Below are 23,537 nucleotides of genomic sequence, written 5' to 3'. Positions count from 1 at the left end.
TCAGACGTTACATGCAGAGGCTGATAACGCAAGTCATGAGGCCGAGTGAGACCTTAATTCATCTGCAGCCAGGCTTTATAGCTTACAGTGCTGCAGATATGAGGGGAGATAATCACGCTTTCTATATGCACCATCACCATGTGAGACAGCCTGCCGTTTTGGAATCAATTAGAAGCCACTTTACATGTTTGCATGCGAGCAAATACGTAAAATATGCATTAGACTTCCATATCATTTCAGAGCAATATGCAACAAAACAAATACCCAAGACTGTAAAGAAACATCAGTAATTCCACTACTGTATACTTATGTGTATGGTAGTACAGTAAGACTCAGTTTCACACTATTTGCATCATCTTTTACCTCCAGAGACATTATATATCATCATAAACATGAAGCTATGTAGAAGTGTGTGGGCGTGACATCTTATGTGCATATTGTATAAAATGGCTTCTCCGATTCACACAAAGATCAGACAAACAGCGTTTAAGGGAATCTTCATTGGCCAAATCTTTTGTGTTATTAACCATGTTCTCAGCTTTGTCCGTTTTTTTGCAGAAAATCTTGTATCTGTTTTTGTAGTCATTCATTCAGATAAAGTGGACTGAAACATGGCTCAAGCCAGGGCTGGAGATGTTTGCTTTCACTTAAGTTAAATCAGGCCACATAGGGTAGGGACTTAATCTCTTTTGGGCTCCACCCTGTTTTCCCTGAGCAGGTCATTATTTAGGTTGCCATATTTTTTTTCTCTCTTTGGAGACTGATAAAACAACTGCAAAGTCACCAACTCAATCTCTGAAAACCTGTCATAAAAAAAAGTGCTTTGTGGTGTGCTTTGTAATGCAATCATGTCGTGACTGACAGAAATACAATAGAGAAGCCATGTGTTGCCTGGAGGAGAGAATACACCCATATTACTACTGGACAGCTGTGGTGTAGTGACATCATTCAATACTTCCCTCTGTTATGTTCTCTTATTCAAACCAGAAGGGCTTGACCCAGTGGTTTCCAACCTGGGGATTGGGAACCCCAGGAGGTCCGAAGGTAAGATGAATACACGGGCAAGAAAACATTTCCTGTTGGAAAAAAATGATGTTTAACTTTTTTCTCATTTATAAAACACTGGATACTTCCTCTACTCTTCAGGCCTAAAAACCCTTTACATGAAACGATCTTAGACAGAAAAAAAAAATCACCCTAAGGCCATAGCCTGTGGTGAGCGGTCACAAGCCAAAAAAGTAGGGAAACATTGGCTTCACATCTTCTTGTCATCTTCTGGGTTTACATTCACCACAGCAACTAACGAGGGTTACAATGGAATTTAAATATTACCATAATTATAAACAGTTGAATCCACTGCACACAGAAAAACAACATAATAAATATTCCAACAGACAAGTGCTAACTGAGACCGACAGACAGCTTTTTAGGGGTCGTACCGCTAATTTTCAAAATTCATTTGAACCTCTCCTCAAAAGATCGTCACTCTCTTGTGTCTCATGCTCAGCCGTGCTTTTATCTCAGAGGATAAACTTACAAATGCCTCTTTTGAACAGATGGCTGGTGAGTTCTGACGCATCTGAAAATGGAGAACCTTGATCTCTGTCCAGCTGTTTCTATGCTGCAGCAGTGACCTTGCTGAGTTTTAACACGGCTGATAGTAAACAAACACAAATCTCCACAGCTTAAGTTTGTACGTATCTCAATCACAAGCCAGCAGCAGCAGGGTGTGAGTGCTTGTAACACAGATCATCAAATGGAGAGGGAGGGCTGCAGGTAGCAGTTTGCACAGCTGCAGACTGTCCTCACAGCAAGCCATGTGTTTAATAGGGCCTCCTATGATAGAGACACACCCTCCCTGTGTCACTGAGGTCTCACCTCACTGTGAGGACACGGGGCTTTCCAAATCCTACCAAAGTCCTTCAGGCAGGAAGCAATACACCACTCACATGCTCTTTTTCTGCTTTCTATGGTTTCGCTGTAGTTGCTGTTGGTATGGGACTGTTTTTAATCACAGTTCATACTTTTATTCTAACACAATGTCACATCTTGTACAAGCTGTACAACTGCCCCAGGTTATTACTACAAATTGGCACACTCCATTCATTTTTATTATCTCCTCATTCTGCATAACTTGTAATGTGTTTTATCGTGACTAAATCATTCAAGCATGATGCCAAAATCCAAAACCAGACTGTAGGGCTTGCAATCTGAAGTATTAAGCCGCAAGCACAAACAAGCCTACGGTTGCAACATACTGCAGTCTAATGTGCTTAAGCAAGCCTCCACTAAGGCAAGCAGAAAAATAACAGGTGGGATACAAATGCTGTTTATATTAAAAGGAAGATCTATGACAACTGCCATGCCTAATTCATGAGGCTTTCTAAAGTGGCTACAACCGTTTCTGCCGGCAAATATCTGACAAGTTCTGGGTCAGACCAGGCCCTAATTGTCGAGACTTTATACCAATTAGTTCCTTCTCCGCCTATTTGAGGGAAAAGCAGAGTGTAGTTAACGTGGTTGCAGCCTCAGAGGGAGCACCACACAGCATGTGGTATAGTCTTCCTGTGGTAACTCAAAGTTAGTGTTTCCAACACTTTAGAGAGAGGTTGCAGATAGAGGGTGGGCGAGCTGCAGGGATTAACTCTGTGCAGCCAATTTGAGGTTTATACCAAGCAAGCTGTTAGAAACTCCAGGTATGCACATTTCATTTCTCTCCACCTCACTATGGGTTTCATTAATCACAACATCTGTTGGTTTTGCACAGCACACCCACACTCCAATAACACGCGCTTCACAAGCATTGCTATACGTCATTGCACAGTTCTAACTATAGCCAAAAGACTTGGCAGTGTGTTAAACAACAATTAACTGTAGGCTGAAAATAGATACTGCAATTATAAACCTGTGGAGTACCATTTTATTAAAAGAATTTGCCTTGTAAAAACAACCTCCTTTCTGACCCTTATTTCTTTGCTAAATTAGTTCTTCTAGTGAAATATATATCATTGTAATATTCATTATAACTCCTGAGACTTCACAAAAAAGTAGAAAACGAACGGCTGTTCACACAAGTGCGACTCAAGTCATTTTGATTATGACTGATTTCAACATTATGCAGCCAGTTCAGGTTTCTTTTGTTTCCAGCAAGTACAAAGTGCCCTCAGAGAACAAAATTTAACTGGAGTGACTAAGATGAAAGCGAAATCAATCTGCCAACAGGGCTCAGCAGTCAAATGTTATTTCTTCCGGCATCCTTACACAATCTCATTTGTCGAGGCAAGCGCTGACTATTTGTTTATTTCATTGCATCCTCATTAGCTTCTTCGACAGCAATTTCCATTCATCCCGGGGTCCTTACAGCACAACTGAAATGGAATTTGTGATGAAATATTACAGAGACAATAAAAGTGAAAAAGCGAAAGAGAGAAAAAAAGAGAAGGTAAAGACAGTAAAGTCAAGGTGAAGGATACGTCACATTGCCGCAAAGACTGGTTTAAATGAAGTCAGGTGTGATATGATGAAACAGGAAATTGCAGGAATAGGGAGTGTGTGATAGATAGTTGACTGCCTTCCAAAGTCAGGTAGCTATGTCTATTCAATACAAGCACTATGGATCTCTGTGTTTAAAGTGATTGGCCCACGAAGAGACAGCTGACCACTGCTCACTTGACAGGTTTGACATGTTTGGCTTAATTATTCAAGTTCAACTGAAGAGATGTCAGGTGTCTCTGAGAATGTGGCATTTTTAATGAAAAGGAACATATTATATTATTATTAAGAAAAAATTGAAGTCATGGCCCATTTATATGATCATGGTACCGTAGAGGGCTAATCTAGCAGCCCTGTTTTCAACGAAAACAAAAGTATACAGAACTACTTTCATTTCCAATTTTCTGTTTCAGAATTATGTCTGAATTGAGGTCTTTTCAGGCTGTCAAAGTCTGTTCTCTTGTCAATGCGCAGTGAAGCACTTCTTCTGTGATGTCTTGGTTCATTTAACTTTTCATTTCCATGGTCTGATTAGACAAATGTCAGGCTTGACAAAAGAGCTCAAGTGTAGCGGTTAATCTCCCCTTCCCTTTACCCAGCACCCTGCTAAAGACAATCTGCTCCAGGGATGCTGATCTGTGTCTGACCCTGACCCCTGACTTCCCTGAGGACAGACTTTCCCAATAGGGTTTAATATTATCTACAGTGTTTAATACATAACAAACATGACAACATTTGATTTTCTCCATCTGCAGCCAACATTTAACAAGAGTGAAGTGTCAAGACATAACTCAAAAACCTGGAGAAGAGTAACAAGTCTTAGCAGCTCAGTCCACGATTTCTGAAGTACCAATACAGCCTCTGCTCACGGACATGTTGAAACTGGCTCAACTGCAGCCCACATAGAGAAGCATTCAACAAGCGCACATGAAAAAAAAGAATGATTCTTGATTGTGGTGAATGCCAAAGATAACCTGGGAAGCTAAACGCGGAAAAATAAAGACCAAGAGGAGAGATCAGGACAAAACTCCAAACGCTTGTACCATTTACCCACATTGACGCACCGGGTTGACTGCAGGTTGTCAAACGGAGAGCTCCCAGAATTGAACCATATGTACGGTAAACACCGCCAGTTTAGCAAGGAATGTATTCACTGCCTCATTAAAGCTGAATGTCTTCCTGAAATTAACCTTTCAGTGAAGCTGTGTATGTGGAAATTTCACCGTGCGCCGCTGTGCGTAACGGACAGGTAACACGGCGTTGTGTGTGACAGTAAAAATGACTAAAAACAGACATTTTCCTCCCGCCAAATAACTGACAAGATGCAAAAGACGACTAGATTAAATGAAGTGATCCAAACACTCACCTTGATGGCCTAAACACGTAGTCCTGAGCGTAGATTGTCTTGGGAAAGGCGAGGCGATGCTTCAGCGTTGCCGCCTGTCACCGGGAAGGAGGAGTTTGTGTTTACTCCAACATAACAGAACTGGCCGTCGACGACCAACCGGATCCTCTCTCTGTTAGGCGATGAAAGGGAGCCACAGTCTGGCCACATGCTTTATTACAACACGTGTCAGTCGTGAGGAAGTTATGGAGACATCCAGTTTGTCCCAAAGAGTCTTAAGAAATGGTTTGGTGTTATCATAATTTCATTTAATTCATGTTAGAATAAAACTGTGGGGTCTCATTAGACGAAAACACATTGATAATTGTGATTTGAATCAGTAGAATGAGTTTTGGATTAAATAACTTCTGAGTACTTTTATAGAGGAAATAAAGTACAGGAGAGAAAAAGAGTGCCCAGAAGAACATTATTACACTCTCAAATATGTATTTAGATAGTATATGTATATACACACATACATACATACATACATACATACATACATACATACATACATACATACATACATACATACATACATACATACATACATACATACATACATACGTATGTATGTAGCCTATGTATGTATGTGCATATGTATGTATATGTATATACACACATATTTAAATATATATAAATATATATGCATGCACACACACACATATATACATATATACATATACACATTAAACAAAGTTAACCTCTACATCTTATTTCAAATTTACCTTTACAATATAATGTATTACAAAAATGTATTGTAATGAAAAAACTAATTATATCTATCTCTATAATATATATATTATTAGTAGTATTAGTAGTAGTATTATTATGAGTATTATAAATAATAATCATAATAATAATAATAATTATAAAAAACTGTATTCAATGTTAAAGACTGGTAGAAATATTTTACAAAAGCATAAACAGATGATCTTATACATCTTGTAGGTATGTACAGTAAAATATAAATGTACACCTGCATTATCAGGAACTCTGAAAGTTTTATAGCTTGATTAATGCTGTAAAATACCTTCCACCTTCCTTCCTTCTTTTTCCTGCAAAGTTGTCTCATTTTGTAAATAAACGTCACTTTTTTATGTGATGCTTTGCTTATGATGAACAGTTATGGTTATCAAAATGTGTGAAACCCTGTGTTGAATCATTCTTGAAACATATCCTCATATCTTCTGTGAAATGGCAGAAATTAAGTCAGAGTAGTTGTGTGCACATCTGCTCCACTCTAGAAATACTACATCAAAGCTCCCTTTAATTTTGTAAGTGATGTTTGGAATTACTACAGGTCTTCTTCAGGTAAAATAAAGTCTGGGAAGCCAATCATGGCTTTAGTGCTCCATTGATGACACATATGTGTGATCAGATGATAATTCCTCTTCCAGTAACTTTGCTTTCAGGGGAGAGGTAAATAATTAATTTGCATCATGTTTTATGACCCAGCTATTCCAAGAACAGGACTTTGAATCCAAGGCTGTGAACATGGTTCCTTCAAAGTGCACCTGAGCTAGAAGACATGTGCAGACACTGAACAAAGGACATTCAATTTATAAAGTGTGTCCTATTAAGCTCACAACACAACACAGATATAATTTCTTGTCATGGTACAGCCAATTAAACTGTTGAGGAAACTAGTGTCACTACCATGACAACCAGCTTTGTCTGGTCCTCTCTATCCAAAGGTCACAGTCATAATCAAGCAATTTTATGACCAGCAGTCCATGTTTCACTCCACCCTGAACGGTAACTCATACACAGACTCTTAGAGGATCAGATAGTCCCAAACTGCTTCCGAGGCTTCATCAGTGTTTTAGAGAGGAGAGCCTGGTATTTAGATTTAACAACTAGAATACAGCAATAATGCCTTCCACTAAGAAGACTCTACATTTTATGTCCAGTGCGCTGCTTACTTCCATATCAGTTGGGTTATTGGGGTTTGGCATGTCAACACAATGGGCTATAATGACCATGGAGTGCGCAAGAGGTGGCAGTGGCCTCTACAATGGAACTGCTACAGTCACTTTGGAACTTTTTGAAGGATTAATGGACAGAGTCTCTTGTCCTACTTTTGGAGCTGAAACTGATTTTGAAGGTAACGTGAAAGGGCCAGTTCATCCAAATTACAAGAGAACTTATTTCCTTAATGTACCTCCTTAGTACATCACTGTAGCTATGTTTTTATAGATGTTTGGTTATATTTTTTCTTATATTTTTGAAATATCATCTCTGAGGTTTCTGCCTCCACCAAATAGCACTAAAAATGTTGATTTAAATAATTCAACAGCAGCCTTTTTGTTTAGAATCAGTGTTTCTTTTAAGCTTGATAATTTAATATATACCCCAGCAACAGTTTTTGTATAGGACAACATTTCTTCTGCTGAAGGTAGCTGCTATGAAAACAGTTAACAAAGACAGAGACCTAAAAAACAAGGTCAAATGCAACCAAAACCACCAGTATGGCGAAATACAACTTGTGTTAAATGAAGAAATATGGTGGTTTCTACCACTCTCGCTTTTATGGCCAGGGTTGGGTTTTTGTTTGTTTGTTTGTTTGTTTTATTTTTGTCTGGGTGGATGGTTGGTTTTAGGTTTTACTGTATATATTAACAACACTGCTCATTATTGCTTGACTATCACAAAGCAAATGCTTGCTCACAGAGTTTCACATTTTTAAACGGCCACCCATTGTGCCACCGCCCTGTTATATAGTTAAGTGCAAGCAACCTTTACTAAATTATATAATCATAATATTTTTGTACTGTCTCTCTCTTTCTCCCTTTCTGTGTGTAGTGTTTCCTAAGTTGTCAGGAACGGGAATTGCCTCTCTGGTCCTGCATGCTTTGTCTTTGTGCCTGTTGTGCCTGTGTCTGTTGTGCTCTGCTGGCAGCATCCTTATCTCCCTCTACAACAGCGTCAGTAACCCTTATGAGACCTACATGGGGCCTATCGGTGTCTACGTCTGCAGCTCAATCAGCAGTAAGTGACACAAATGTTGGAGCTCTAAGCACCTGGGAGATGTAAAAGCTGCTTATATTTGCATTTGCATTGATGAAAATCAATGCTGAATACATTTAAGTGGTGCTTGGGATATCATTTTATCCCATTCTGTCATGTGTAACAGTGCTATACTCTTTCTCCTGCAGCATGTTTGTCCGTTTTGGTTCTCATCTTATTTGTGGTGAATGTCAACTTGACCAGCATGGCAGAGGAATTGGTGATGAGCTTCAATGAGGACGTGGACCTGAAGAACAAGTCTGTAGAAATGCAGGTCGGATACTACCTGCTCATCCCTTACGCAGTGCTCTCTCTCCTCGCCCTCAGCTTAATCTACATGTATGACCATGCAGCCTACACCCAGAGGAGAGAACAGCAGAGGCCTACTGAAGATGCACCCAAAGAGATAATGATGTATTAGTGGCAACAGAGTCAGCTTTCAGTGACATTGATAGATTGCTCGCCAAGCCTTTCTGGAGTTACTTAGTTTAATGGGAAATTACAGACAGGGATTGTAGGTATGTACAGTAAAATATAAATGTACAGCTTGTTCAATGTACAAAGATTTGTGGCATTTGGCACTGACATGTGAAAAAAAGATGTGTTTAATGTCATCACATTATTAGAATCACATTATCATCTTAGTGTTTTCATCTGATTTCACTTTACAAATCTTTATAGTTATTTTGTGGAAGAACAACGGAAGGCTTGCTTGTTTTAAAAGATACCAATTTAGTTTTTTAGTTCTCTATGAAAAATTTTAGTTATTTTTCATAGAGAACTTCTTTTTGTCTTCCCCTTTTGTGCATCTTTAAGTCTTTAATACATCAATATGTCTCAGTAATGAACAGCTATACAAATATTGCAATGGCATTTTTATGTTATATGTGTCAAAAACAAAATAAGTTAATAAATAAACAGTTTGGATTGAATAATAATAAGAGGATGGATTTTTTTTAAATTACAGCCAACTTGTTTGTATTCTTGTCATTTATTGTTTATTGGATTACTAAACAGTAATACACAGGTTGAGGAATTGGCACAAAATATATGTAGTTGATGAGTAAATCACATTTATGGGAAAATCTAAAGCTTAAATTCAAATAAAAGGAAAGAGGTGGGAAAAGGGGAGTCTTAATCTCTGCTGCCCTCTACCTCTGAGATGACGTAAATGATGTGAGAAAAAAAGAAAAAAAGAAAGAAAAAAAGGGGGGAGGGGGGACGTCTCAATCCAAATCTCAAATCCTAAACCTGAGCAGGAGTAATCACACTTTCTTCACTCATTTTAGATTATTGGGATGATTTTCTTTTTCTTTTTGTTTTATTATGGGATTTTTCTTTCACATGATCTTACTAAAGAAAAGACAGAAAGCAAAGTAAAGTGTCTCAAAGAGGGAGCAGTGACACAGGACACAAAAAATTGTTCCCACAAGTGTTCCCACAACTGGAAAGCTCCAGTTCCGGGTATAACATAGGCCACATGGATTACTTTACTTGCCTTCATCAATTCATGGCTCATGATGGAAGCAGTGCTTTAGTTGAGCCCTTTAAACTCCAGTGATGCATTGCATCTTGACTGTATCCGCTTCCATGTGGGTTCAATTTGGAAAAACTTCAATGAGAGACAAGGATTTATTACAAATCTGCTTAATCCATTCAAAGGATTTAAAAAAAACAAGCAATGCAGACAAATAATGATCGAAACAAAGCATGCTGATTCTGTAGAAGCTGAGATCTCGCTGTGAGTTGGCGTCTATTGTCTCCTAGATCTTCAGTCGCTCTCACAGCTGTGATTCACATGACTGTGTTGACATGCAGGGGGCTCGAGGTGTCCTGTTACCGTTTCCCGTGTCCCATCACTCAGGGCCAAAGTCTGTTTGGACATGCCCTTCACAGCACCTCTCAGCCCCGCAACGCCTTCTACCTGTCTTCAAAGCAACCACTCTTCCTTCAAGTCTCACACTTCAAGCGACCCGTAGAAGGACGCAGCAATCTGCTTTGTGCTCGTCAGAGTGAATATGTATTAAGTTTCCGAGAATGCACACTCTCCACAATGAATCAAAAGCAATTCAGGCCCAATAGAAAGTCTGTCAGTAGAGAAGGAAATCCACCACACCTTCTGAGGTGCAAGAGTTTCATGGGAGTTGAACCTTCTGAGTTCAATTTTATTCATTAGTCCAATAAATTTCAGTTTGTAGTCTATTAGAGGCACTGAATTACCATGATCTTGTTAGAATTTCCACAATGTAGAATGATGTATCCTGATACAACCTTGTAGCTGTGAATAGGACCCAGTGTGAAGCTGGGGCAGGTTGTGTTCACCAGAGGAGGCCACGTATAAGCCTGTTTCAGGGAAAAATCGCCTGCTGTGAAACTGATAAGCTTTTCACAACACAGCACTGATCTGTCAGACATTAGAGCCCCTCTCATTTCATTTTTCACCCTCTGAAATTCATCATTGACCCAGTCTGACCTCTAATAGAGTGTAGCTGAACTAAAAGACATGCCGGAACAAAACACTAAAACCTTTCCTTGATTCACGTTCTCACACCCATAATACTTCTTTCCAGTCAGTTGGCACATATATGCAATACATATCTTTCATTTTCCCACTTCATTTCCCATGCCATGATAAGAAATAAAAGACTCAGTATTGAAAGGAATATAGGCATTTTAAATTCATGTTGGATCCCTTGATTCTTAACATCAACCTGTTTAACAGCTGCCAGAGGAGATATTTAACTATATCCATTACTGATCTCCTCCTGTGTGCGTTGAGGTGTGGAATAGCTGAATTGCTATTGAGAGATCCCTCTCGCCGTTTGCGGTGCAAACATTGATTGAATAAAATCAGAGATGGGCAGTAATCTCTTCCTCTTTGCATTTTTCTGTCTGTTTGCCTCGCCAGAATGGATAAACCCGGGATTATGCAGGAGCCTTGAGCCTTGACCACTCACTCTGTGTGATAGGATTAAAGCAGAAACTTTTGTACCTGTGAAACCTTATCCTTTCAGGTCCCGCATTACAGAGGCCTGTGAAACAGACACCTCCAGCTGCAGGGCAGGGGGGGCACACATTCGGCCACGAGGGGCACATAGGGTTTGGGGAATTTCTCATGGACAACTGAGAGGTCTATATCTGTGTGTGTGTGTGTGTGTGTGTGTGTGTGTGTGTGTGTGTGTGTGTGTGTGTGTGTGTGTGAGAGAGAGAGAGTGTTCTACCACACTTGTTTTAACACTTTCACAAACACACATTACTATGAATGAAAACATGGATAATGTGGCAATGCCCACCTATGAGCTTATCGCTCTGAAAAGTCTAATCATTCCCCAGAGGTATTTTTTATTTAATGTCCTTATCACCACTGAGTGACCTTCTCCCTCCACATAAGTGCCAGTAAGATAGGTGTGTGCTTCTCAAGGTGTGTATTTACCCCTGTTGTATTTCCATATGAGGTAATGGACATTTATGACACTGCTACTGCGTTGCTGTCACACCTTAGCAACAGGACATGACGTCTGCTGTTGATTGCTGTGCCTATTTTTAGTCTCTATACTGTCTGTTGTTTTTTGGGAAAACTTTTTATTGGCTTTTTACAACATTGTATAGCTTTTGTGTTTATACAACTGACAGACAACTGCAAAAATGACTGAAACAGATTTAAATAAATAAAATGGGTGAATTAAAATGTTGATGGTTTTAAATATCAAAATTTGACATTTATTCCTTTATAGTGTACCAGTGTATTGAATACTTCTTCTTTTTTGCATGATTTACACATTGAGGCAACTTCATGACACATTGTATGACTGTATGTACTAAATGACACAATTTGAACTTTAAACTTTACATCACAAGAAGGAAGGGACAGTTAGTGCAGGAGAATAACACCAAGTGATGAGCTGTACACCCGTGACGTGCCCTCACACTCAACCTGACCATGTGATATTGGAAAGAAGGAAGGCAGGTACCTTACTTATCTCCGTCATTAATCTTAATTTGTCACTGAGGGCTGAGGTGAAGGCGGAGGGATGGAGAGGAGGAGCAGGAGGAGGAGGAGGAGGAGGGCTAAAAGGTAATTGCACCCCCACTGCTCCATTATGGTGTCATTCCTCTGTTAACAGAAGATAAGATCTTCTCCAAATCACCTGAAGCCAATTCTCCACTTTACCTGGCTGGGACAAAAAGACAGAGGAAAAGAAAGAGAGGGTATCTAGCCTAGTCTCATAAGCTTGATTGAGACAAACTGACATTATCAATCTATTCAAAATCTTACTGACCAATCTGTCTGTGTCTTAAAAAAGAATCAATATCTAATGCCAAGTGACAGTTTGCTGCCAAAGTGATGGATCGAGGGAGGGCCGAGCACTTTCTCTGCCCCATGCCGCTTGACACCGTTGCTGATAAATGTGTCCCTGATTGGCAGGTGTGATTGATATCAGTGGGAGCAACGTGTAGGGATACACAGTTAACCTACTGACACGGCACATGGTTCAACTGAATTGGCGCCATTTGACCTGGGCACATAAAGAAACTGTTAACATCAAGATCAGTAAATCTTACAAAGCAGTAGGAAAGAAACTCTACAGGGAATTTTAAAAGATGTGTGTTTTGTATATTAATTTAAATCCATGTAATTTCAGACAGGTGGTCCATACAAGAAAGGACAAATAACGAAGAAGGGAAAAAAGATAAGATAAAAGAGAGTTTTCATAGGATTCCCAAAAGAATCAATCATTACCTTGTTTCAAATCAGGATAGAAACATTGACTGTGATTTCCTGCACAGAAATGATCTTAAACTAGTTTTCAACTTTTTAGATAATAAATATACTCATATAATCATGTATGATTCGAACGGTTTAGGTTCTTCTTTCTATTGTGTATAACAAATCTGTTAATAGGAAAAAGATAAACTCAGTGTGTACAATTAAATGTGTGCCCCTTCAGTTTAAAAGTATAGGCTATTGCAGATAACATAACTAACCTTGGAGAGATTTCAACACTCTGAAATGATTTATTGATAATAGTTTTTGTCAAGGACTCTTAGGTCCTGGAGCAGATCTTATGTGTGTGCTCTGCAGGAAGGCATCAGAGCCTGCCCAAGTGTACAAGCAAATACATATTAAACCTCACTGTCTAGTGATGACAAATCATGAATTGATTATCTAACCCACAGTTACTTATTCTTATCATTATCAAAAACTTTTTTTAAATTCTTCATATGAATACATTTACAGTTACATTTAGCCCGAATATTCTGCAATGCACCAGGCCTACATCAAAATTAATTTCTCACAAAGATGAGTTTCTTCCAGGAGGGTAGGAACTCAAGCTTTGCACAAGGTGGCAGCATTCAATAACTGAATCAGCAGCACTTATTGTTTAAATCATATAGATCATAATATTACAGAAAACATCAACAACATAGAAAATCCCACTAACAGCTTAATAACCTGCTTATTTTATTATTCTGTTTTACAAGTGAGTTTGTTGAGGTTGTAGGTCTTAGTCATTTGAAGGTTCATCTGTGTCTGCATGAGATAAACAGCTCCTGTGTGAAGGAGGAGCTCACACTGTCACTGGAGCGGGACACAAATCCATAGATCACAGACACTCGACTGTAACTGAGACACTCAGTCAAAGACTGCAAGCTGTTCTCCAATCCATATGGCCATAAAACTACAGAGATTCCAGCAGGCTGCACCCATAGACAGCATATATAAATTCTAGTCTGCCTTCTGCAGTATTTCCTTGTTTGAAAAATATAAAAACAACTTTTCTGGGCAAAGAAGTAGCACAATATGGGAATTTAAATGTTGAGATAAGCATGATAAATTGCAGCAATGTGAAGGTTAAACAATGTTTTCTTGCATCTTCATGTTCCATTAATACTGTGCAGTGATAGGTCATGTCTCATAAAAGCTCTCAACGCTGCATGTCATCAGCTCCTGTCAAGGCTCTCAGAGCATCTGACAGCAATGAGTGTCTTTTACAGAAGCCAGATGGGGAGAGGTGCTGGAATAAAGTGCATCAAGTGCCCCCTGTTGAGCTTTATGAACGGATTAAAGGATTTGCAAAGCTCTGTCATAAGGCCGTCAATCATTGTCACACCCGCCTGAAATTTACAACGCTGGCTGCAGATAAAGCCTTGGGGCTGTTGTCATAAAGACTATAACTTCATCTGTCAAGTCACTCATCTCAGCTTCAACACCTTAAGCAATGGGAATTTAAAAAAAGAAAGAGCTTGGAACCATGACACAAGACACTACAAATTACCACAACATCTCAATACCTGAAGTTTACTTTTAGGAATGCTGCTGCAATTCAATACTTCTACACCTCTATTCCATTCATCACTAAGTTTTCCACCTCTCCCCTGAGCTGTGTCGATGTGGCATTTCATCCTGTGATGCAAAGTCTTGAAAGCTGCAATCACTTGTCCGTCCTTCTAATAAAACAGAGGTTCTTTGAATGGAGCTGAATTCGATATCAGCTTTCTAAATCCTGCATAAGAAACAATGCAGCCTCTCTACAGGAGGCGATGTTCAGTGTCATTCACCACCGACGTGGAGACACGGTGTCTGACTGCTGGAGGGATCAGAAGTGCTTGAGGCCTGTTTGCATGTGTATGAAACAATTTGTCAGACTGTATACCCAGCTGACCCCTGGCTCACCACAAGCCTGACCTCCTTCCATTAAAGGATAATTATGGTTTGTCTCAATTTAGGTCTTGCTTTTTGTAGTTTAGGTAGTTTTTCCCATTGGTTATGACAACACTGTGCTTACCAAAGTAACTGCTGAGATTTGGGAACATGGTGACATCACAGAAAGTCGAACCGAAATTCAGCGTACCTGAAATGTTAATAATAATCCCTCATTACAGGCAAAGAGTGTGAGCACAGTTACAGTACAGTAGGTCAAAGTTGAACTAGAAAGTGAATGAAAAGGATGTTGCAACATTCCCAAATCTTGGCAATTAACTTGGTCATTACAATACAAGGCTACAAAAATATGACCTTGGTTGTAATAAACCAGAACCATGCTGTGAAAAGCCATGACAAAATAAATACAATAAAAAAGATACAAAAGCGTTAATGGTAAAGATAACAACTCAAGACCTGTCTTCACCCTCTGTGTCATCTCATCACCTCCCGGTTGGGTGTCAACGGCAGGAGGAAGAGGAGGGAGGGGAACGGCTGGCAGGAGATGGATGGGGGGTGGGTGAAGGGATCACCTTGCCAAATCCGCTGTGAAGGCCTCTGCTCAGTGCACTTAGCGTAGCGGCTGGAGCCAACACGTAGCAGGGTGTAGGTCCCCCCCGAGGCGACACTCAGGCATCGGCCTCCCTGCCATTGTCATCTGTCCGTCTCTCAGCCTCTCCATCCAGCAATCTGCCTGGAGGAAACTTACTTCCTCCCTCCACATTCTTTCCTCCCACCATTACCCCCAGGAAGAACAGGGGAAGCTGTGCCGAAGGGGACTCCCAGGCAGGGTCAGGAGAGTATTGATGTCGGAGCCTAGATTTTGCAGTCTTGCCACTAATTAGATTATCTATCAAGCAGAGGAAGCCATAAAGAAGTGAAATCATCTTACATATATCCTTTGAATAAAGTTTAACAAAGGATGTGTATGGTTTGGCTGCTGGATCTATGACATATGGTTAGAGGGTGATAAGATGCTAGCACACCTCACTGAGTGGAATGGCAAATATGTCATCATCCTGGGACAAGGTCTAGCCAGGCCGTTTCAATGAGTGCACCCATGTCAGGGTGATGTATGGACGCAGTAACACAACCTCTGAGAAGGCATAGGGGGGAAACGCTGCGCTGGCAACCAACCTCTCAGATCCTGAGCAGAAGAATAGGGGCTGCATGTAAACATTTGAGAAGTGTCACTCATTTTTCCTCTGGTGATTCATAACACACCTTGACATTCTGCTTGGCAGCAGCCATGTATATAAAAAAATTTGACTTAAAGCTCCAGCAGAGGTTCAAATATATTTGAACTTTAAGACACATTTATAGTTCACAATAAGGGAGATAGACATCAGATAGTTCAAACCAAAGGTCAGCAACTGTGCTTTTAACACTATGGATTACACCTTCAGAGGTTTGTCCGACAAAACCTTGCCCTTTGGCTGGTTATACATTTTGTGAAGCTCACTGAAAGCCTGTCCCAAGTCTCTTAATGGAAATGGCTTGGGAACTCATTTGTGAGGAACAGTGAGAAAAACACTAAGTCTTGGAGGAATTTCTTCCCCTGGGGATCCCTAAGTGATGTCCATCTCCCCTCAGTCGCTCAGAGAGCTGAAACTGGAGAACATGACTGACACTTTGAGTTGTCTCGCTCAGGATCTTTTCAGCAATCTATTCATTAGAATCCAGCAGTATGTTAAAATGGTTGGTTTGCTCAAGTTTGCAGATGTTTTCAGTTTCATTTAAATGAGTTCTGAGATATCTGACATTAAGATTTCTGAATTCAATTGAATTTGTAGCACTTAAAGCACTGAATACGTTTTTTTTTCCATTTAATGGAAATGTCCATATGTAGAAAAAGAGAAATTGTCACTCCAGAACACACAGCAAACAGTTTGTTGGTGTTTATAAGGATTCTTTTTATCATATGGCTTTTTCTTAACTGATGGTAATTGTACTATTGTATTTATTGTATTATATATATATATTATGATTATTAACTTGTATTATCTGTTTTTACTGTAAAGCACTTTGTAACTTTGTTTTTTAAAGGTGCTATGTAAATAAAGTTATTATCATTATTATTATTTAGAAAAACTGGAACATTTTCTAGAAATACATTTTGCTTTTGAAATGTTTAAAATGTCTCTTTTCATTGCTGATGAAGCCACAAACAAAATCCCTTTCACCTCCTTTGTAGCCAACATTTTAGACAGATATGTCAGAAGATGGTCAAATTTAAACTAAAACTACCAGTATGCCAAGATACCATTAGGGATGTGAGAAAATATGTTTTTTGTTTTTCTTGGGTTTTGTTTTATTTGAGTGGAATGAACCTTTAAATTCAGAACTTAAATTCAGATAATTGTGATTTTCATTACATTCTCAAGATGAAATAGATTTATTGAACACCATCGGAAAAGCTGAAAAGAGAAACTAAAAACTCAAGCTTCTGTGTCGAAAAGCAGTCAGCTTTAAATATTTTACTCTAATCTATTTTTAATAGGTACAGTAGTTGTGCTGAATTAATCAGTGCCACAACCTGCCCAGCAGAGGCCCTCGTTCCTTCTCCTCCCTCTAGCCAGAAACCAAAAACCTCTGTCACCATACCAAAGCCATACCAAGACAGAGGATCCTAAGACACAATAAAATCGGAGATGTATGGGAACCATCGAGGTAGAAATGTGTGCAGTGATTTATCCCAGTGCGCCTTTCCCAGGTTAGACTCAGACATGCCTATATGTGAAGATTTAAATGTGAGATACAGGTGAAGGGATTTAAAATCACCCTGACAGAAACTATGAAATATGGGAACATAAACGTACATACTGTCAAATGGGTAAAATATCATATGGGTAACACATACTCTACCATACACTGAACCCCTGCCAGCTCCTGGAACGGTGCCCAAACTAGGATTCTGGGACAACTTTGCTCCCTCTATTCTGGCAAAGTTGCTAATTTTACCTTGTATATAAATTTGAGGTTCATTGCCTGTACAACCTGAGCAGTAAAACTATTCGGTAGGTGATTCCAAACATTATTCCTTGTGCTTTTCAAAAGCTTTCTAATCCTTTAAGTGTGACACAAACACTTAACAAAGGAATGCTTCTTCACTGTGCTTAAGCGCAACCCGCTGAGAGGAGAGCTGTACTTGCCATAAGATGTCAAAATAATCAGCTCAGCGAGTTCAGAGGCTGGCACGGCTTCAAAAGGCCGGCCATCGTGTATGACAAAGCCGGAGTCCGCACTCTGGACGCAGTGGAAAACAAGACCGTGTCTGTGAGTTCAATGGCACAACAGGGACAAAAAACACAAGGATGTTCTGATGTATTGACAACACAAAAACTAGGCTTTTTCATTTATAAAAATCAGAACTGTATGCCCCTTCTCTCCAACAAAATACTCAGTTATCATGAAGTGTACCCACACTTGACTTTAGAAGTTGGGTCACCTCAATTCAGGAAATAAAAAGCGGGGCCAAACTGACTTATTCTGACTTTATTCTCTTCTTTATCCCCTCTGACTTGTTACTATGTGAGAGTTAATGAAGTAGCAATTTGTAGCAGAATATTACAGGTTGAAATATGAAATAAAAATGGATAGACTGACAAACTGACAAACTTCGCCTATGCTAGCATCATTATGATAAGAGCTGAAACGACAATAAGTCAATCAACAAAAGATAACTCTCAGTCATCTTTCAAGCAAATATGATATTATCTAGTCCCACCTTCTAAATTGTGAGGATTAGCTGCTTTTCTTCGTCTTATGCGATAGTAAACTGAATATACTAATGTTTTGAAGTGCTGGTCAGGTAAAACAAGACATTTTACATCATCAATTTGCACTTTATGAAATTATGACGGGTATTTTGTATTTTATACTTTAAAAACTGAGTGCCATAATTTGGTATCTGTTCGAGCAAGAAAACAAAATTCCATAACCCCATGCATATGAGGATAGTGCTGTCATAATTTATCCAGTCATTGCACAAGATATAAGGGGACCTGCTCTATTCAGGAAGTACAGAGATGATGTGGAATACTGGCAAAAGCTGTATTGTTTTCCTCTAATAAATCTATGCAATCATAAAATATGGGAAGTAGATAATGAAATAAGCTTATGTTCTTAATATCTGAAACAATTGAAAAAGTGCTGGGATTCACTTACAGAACAGACTTTCCTGTGTATTTTGTACATTTTGTGCAGTACAGTAAAGGTGACCATCAGCAAGGAAGGTGATTACTATTTAAAACTCTCGATACATCATCCCACATGTGGATTTCGAGTGCTGTTGACTGTAAATAATAATCCAACCTGACCTGCAGGTGCTCTTCCCTCCAACAGTCGCTGAGGAAAAGTGAGACAAGAACATGACCAACTTGAAAGACATTGGGAAGTTTTCATCTTCACAACCTGAGAAAGGCGGTTTGATCGTTGGCAAATGTGATATAACAGCTAAAGCACAAAGCTTCTCAAGCCAGTGCCAACACTTCAATTTATCCCCACAATTCAATCTTCCTTTTATATAAGGCATTTATTTCCTCATTCATGTCAGCATGTTAAATGGCCTCTAGTTTTAGTGTCAGTAAGCAGATTGGGCTTTGTTGGAAAATGTGGGTTATATGATATGGACTTTGGCAGAGTAGTCTAATGAAGGATGCATTGTCCGTGAGAGTCTTATAAAAATGCTTGTGACTACCGTGACAGCTTCCCTGGCTCTGGCATGTGCTTGGCTTTTAATCAAAAAACAACACTGTACACCTGATCATCCTGTTCACACCTGAACTAGATTGGCTTCATGCTGTTACAATGACTCCTTTATCTCAGAAATACCTTGCCACCTACTATCCTACATTAAAACACTTGCTGGCTGCAGATATTTGATGGACCAAAACAAGTTGTGATTTTCTGTTAAAAATAAAACTGTGGGACACACACACACACTGGGCTTTCAGGCATCTGCGGTTAAAACACATTTGATTACTGCATCAATTGCGTCTATGACTTGCATGATTCATCTGAGGATCATTTTTAAACAATCACTTGTCTCTGAGGTCTGTTCATGCACTTTAGCAGGTGGCTCTTTTCATTAAACCTAAACGCCTGATGATTGTGCTCTTCATTAAAGGCAGTCTGGTAATATGGGCCTGAGATGATTGCCCCTGCAGTGGTTAAATATAGTGGTTGGACAAGGCCTCTGCCGCTGCGTAATGAGAAAAGTCAGTAGAGCCGGGGCTATTATGCTGTCAGCGCTCGTACCATTACACACCATTAAAAACAGCACAGCTCTCTGATTCATCCTCTTTATATTTATTGGGTAAATTGCCAGATCTAATTGTAGAAGCAGTCCGACCCCTGCATAGTTCAACATGTGTCGTCATTTTTTAGCCTCACTGCAGACACTCTCTGTTATTCAATAATAAATACAGTATATGAGGGGTTGATAAATTCCATATTTGAGATAAAAGAAAATCTGATTATGATTTTTTTGGAGTACTCTAACTTTCTCACAAGTAGAAGGATTGATAGAGGATGAGGTAACCTATGTAGTATTTCTGTTGTTCATTCAGTAAAATGAGAATACTAAGCTGTAAACTCAGTCATTAGCGTGTGACCCATACAAGCCCCCAGTGTTGACATGTACGCAGAGGGCAGTGTGCCTAGCTTATTTAATGGAATAGAAATGAACCACTTGTCACTCCCCTTGATCAAATTCTTTCTATAGTGCTATGGGTCCACTTTTGGGACAGCTGAATGCTAACTTCAAAACCTACTGCCTCTTCACACAGGCACCAGACAAAAGGGGGATTTTCACAATCTGACCATACATGCCCATACAGTAAGCCCTGAGATAGACCCAAACAAAGCGTCTTCTATGTGCTCATTAGTAAAGGTCATTAATATCTCATCATATTCGAATGACTCTTGAGGAGGTGTCTGAGCAGTATGCAAAGGGGGGTCGGGGATTGCCCTCTAGGACATGTCCTCTCCTGGTTTGAATCCCCCGTGGGCTTGTGGACATGTCGTGGCCCATCACCCTGCAGACAGACAGACAAGTCTCAGAGTGGGGTCGTCCGCTAGACTGGCAGCTTGATAGCTGCGTTCACCCCCCCAACTCTCTATTGTGATTTAACTGCTGGTCACAAGTCTCATTAGCATAATGATAAGAGATAGTGACACCTCCCTTTGAATTCTATCAGGTAGCCTGAAAGCTGAGTGTAATGAAAGGGATAATTACACAATTTATATAGGGAGGGGCACTGACAGTTGCACAAAGCTATCTGACCAAGGCCTGACCCACCTAATTAAGACAGTGTCCCATCAATCTTGATGTCCCTGTCAGTGAGTTGGACCCTGGCAGTTTAAAGTAAATAAAAAAGTGTGTTTCCAAACAATTCTTTGCACAGTCCAATTAGTCTTTTAGAGTGGGTGAAAATGTCACGGTTTTATAGAAACATTTTTTCCTAGTGTGACATAGAAATCTAAGGAAAACTTGATTAAGTCTCCACGGACATTTATTCAGAAGTTATTCACAACTGTCTTGACGTAGTGACAAGGGTTTTAAAGGTGCTTCATGCTGTGAACAGTAGGGGTTAGCAAAACAAGACTCTTTAAATCACAGCATGGTTAGTAATAGAAGACAGCTGAGAGGGAGAGTATGAGATATATAACTAGCAATCTCCATATTGGTATTTAAACATTTAATATACTAATACCAGGTTTTTCTCAGACGTAAAGCATCATCTCTCCATAGAAGAGCTGAGATTAGGGGACCACATCATTATTTTGATGTGTACTGTGACTCTTCTCTATATCCTTTGTGATTCAAAATGAGGCAAGGCTTGTAAAAACATATTTTCCCTCCTGGTGAATAAAAAAAGGCCTCTTTGTCAAGTGGGGGCATGTCAACACACTTCTGCAGATGATGTCGGCCTCTCAATGGTGCTGTCATCGTCAGTGCAGAGTGGAAGCACACACACACACACACACACACATAAAAATCTGCATGGGCGACCGTGTGCATGTGCATCCTGGATTAGGTCACAGCACTGGAATGCCATCACATGACAAAGGAGAACAGACTGCTTTAAATGAGTTAGAGCGACACGCCACTTGCTTGTTTTTTATCACGAAACACTGCACGAGCACAACTCAGAGTGTTAACAGAGGAGTTTTCCCGGCAGCAGCAAGCCTGGAAGCCTGCTTCTCTAGACAGGGTGCATGTCTTGTGTTTATAGTTGACACACAAGCTGTTTGGGGTTGATAGACTCCAATACTAGAGTCAACACATAGCACTTGCTGTGCGCTGATGTTTGTTTGAACACTTGTCTGGCAAATAAGCATCTTCTTTCTGTTTCCTGGGCTGCTGCTGCTGCACAAGCAATGATGGTTTTATGTGCCTGATATATTTCTATTCCTAAAATATTTCCCGTGTTTCCTGTTCTAGGAGATGAATGCGTCAAACCACAGATTTGGAAACAAGTATTAAATTTAAAAAAAAAGGTGGAGCAAAGTCTAGATTGTATTTTTATGCTGCGTAGAAATGTCTGCATGTTAAATAGTCTCGGCAAAGTGAATAAGAGAAGTGAATTGTAATAATATTAATAGCAGGCTGGGGTATAATTAAATACTTAAGGGGGTGATCAACTTATCATAGTATTACATCTTCTTGATTAAAGCAGTTTAAAAGAGCAGCCTTTCTTTCCCTCCTCTTTAAGATGATAGCAGCTGCCTCAGAAGTGAGCCGGGCCTTGAAGTGTAGGCTAGGATTAGTGGCAAACACAAAAGGAGCATTTGGAGGGGGCATGCCAGTCCCTTTTGAAAGGCTATCATTTAGAGCCTTCAGCCGTAGATCATCTGCAGCTTACATGGGGAAAATTTGGTTAAATGTTGATCAGGCCCATTATTTAACTCTCTGTGAGGGGTGTGTTTGATGGTTTGGGCCAGGGAGGGCTCCAGAGGTCTCTGAGGCTGTGTCTGTCTCCCCTCTCCTGTTTCTCTATTGGTATGCATCCCTCATAATAGAGGCGGGAGGTAGGGGGTCTCATTAGAGGTTGGGGGAGTGTTGTTTTGAGAGGGGGGGGCAACCAATGAATTCCTTAGGGCAGATGCACCAGTATCACACAGGACTGAAGCTGAATAATGCTTCACAAGAGCAGGTGAAAATCATAAATATATTCTCGTTTGCTTCTGCAACTTTTGTGATGCAAAGAAAAAACAGTTTCACGTCTGTTTCTGAATGCTGTGCATCAGGACGTGTCTGAGAGTACAAAAGTGCTCCAGGTGGGCTGCGTCTTTTGACAACAGGAATTTCATGCGATGTAACATTCACACTGAGAGATAGCTTCCTTTAGAACTCCTGACAATGACTGACAAGTGGCACAGAGGTAGCTATTTTGAGGATCCCCTGAGTACAGAATAATCTCCTCACTTCCGTCTTGCCACCAAGAGTCCAGGCTGCGCCCGGCAAAGTGGATTCCCTCTGGGTAGCTACTTCCTCTGTCATCTGTCACCACTTCCTGTCGGTGAAGAGCAGGTAATGACAGCATGCAGGTGTTGCTAGCAGGGTGGTATCACTGCAAGGCATCTAGCAGCACAAAAATATTTGCCCTGAAAATAAATGCTGTTTGGTGCAGCTGCTTTTATTTCAAATGTTAGTATTAATTTGTTGTTGTTTTTTAATTTTTGTTTAATTTAACAGTATACCTTCAACATATTACAGCAATCACTGATCACTGTAGTGAGTTCTATTGTGCGCCAACAGGTCAGATGCACCATTATCATGTGCAAGACTTAAAGTGGTCTCTGAACCGAGCTAAAATGATTACATATTGGCTGTTACTCAGATATTTGTTCTGCTGCACTGCACATAGAAATTGATGTTCCATGAACCCTGGATATTGTTCTCATAAGGTCATGGTTTGGAATTTCATGAAGGTGATGAATGGC

General features: G+C 39.9%; 2 protein-coding genes across 2 annotated transcripts in view; one reads left to right on the top strand and one right to left on the bottom strand.

Annotated features, from left to right (window-relative positions):
• Positions 1-4,935, bottom strand: part of ptprea (protein tyrosine phosphatase receptor type Ea) — a 52,299-nt gene extending 47,364 nt beyond the window's left edge. The window contains exon 1 of the mRNA XM_062442685.1: positions 4,859-4,935. The gene's annotated coding sequence lies outside the window, so the exon portion shown is untranslated. The remainder of the gene's footprint in view (positions 1-4,858) is intronic.
• Positions 4,936-6,751: 1,816 nt separating this feature from the next.
• Positions 6,752-8,306, top strand: LOC134003780 (clarin-3). The gene is made up of 3 exons (XM_062443112.1): positions 6,752-6,983; positions 7,682-7,867; positions 8,035-8,306. The coding sequence occupies exons 1-3, from the start codon at positions 6,752-6,754 to the stop codon at positions 8,304-8,306; spliced, it is 690 nt and encodes a 229-aa protein (XP_062299096.1).
• The last annotated feature ends 15,231 nt before the right edge of the window (positions 8,307-23,537 follow it).

Source organism: Scomber scombrus, chromosome 21, assembly GCF_963691925.1.
Source record: "Scomber scombrus chromosome 21, fScoSco1.1, whole genome shotgun sequence".
NCBI lineage: Eukaryota > Metazoa > Chordata > Actinopteri > Scombriformes > Scombridae > Scomber > Scomber scombrus.
This window is presented reverse-complemented; position numbering and strand designations above follow the sequence as displayed.

What these genes read in the sequence shown, in the direction of transcription:
- LOC134003780 (XM_062443112.1), top strand. Translation starts at nt 6,752, where the DNA reads ATGCCTTCCACTAAGAAGACTCTACATTTTATGTCCAGTGCGCTGCTT. An exon ending in AGCTGAAACTGATTTTGAAG is followed by an intron (nt 6,984 to 7,681) that starts GTAACGTGAAAG and finishes TTCTGTGTGTAG; the next exon opens with TGTTTCCTAAGTTGTCAGGA. An exon ending in CGTCTGCAGCTCAATCAGCA is followed by an intron (nt 7,868 to 8,034) that starts GTAAGTGACACA and finishes TTTCTCCTGCAG; the next exon opens with CATGTTTGTCCGTTTTGGTT.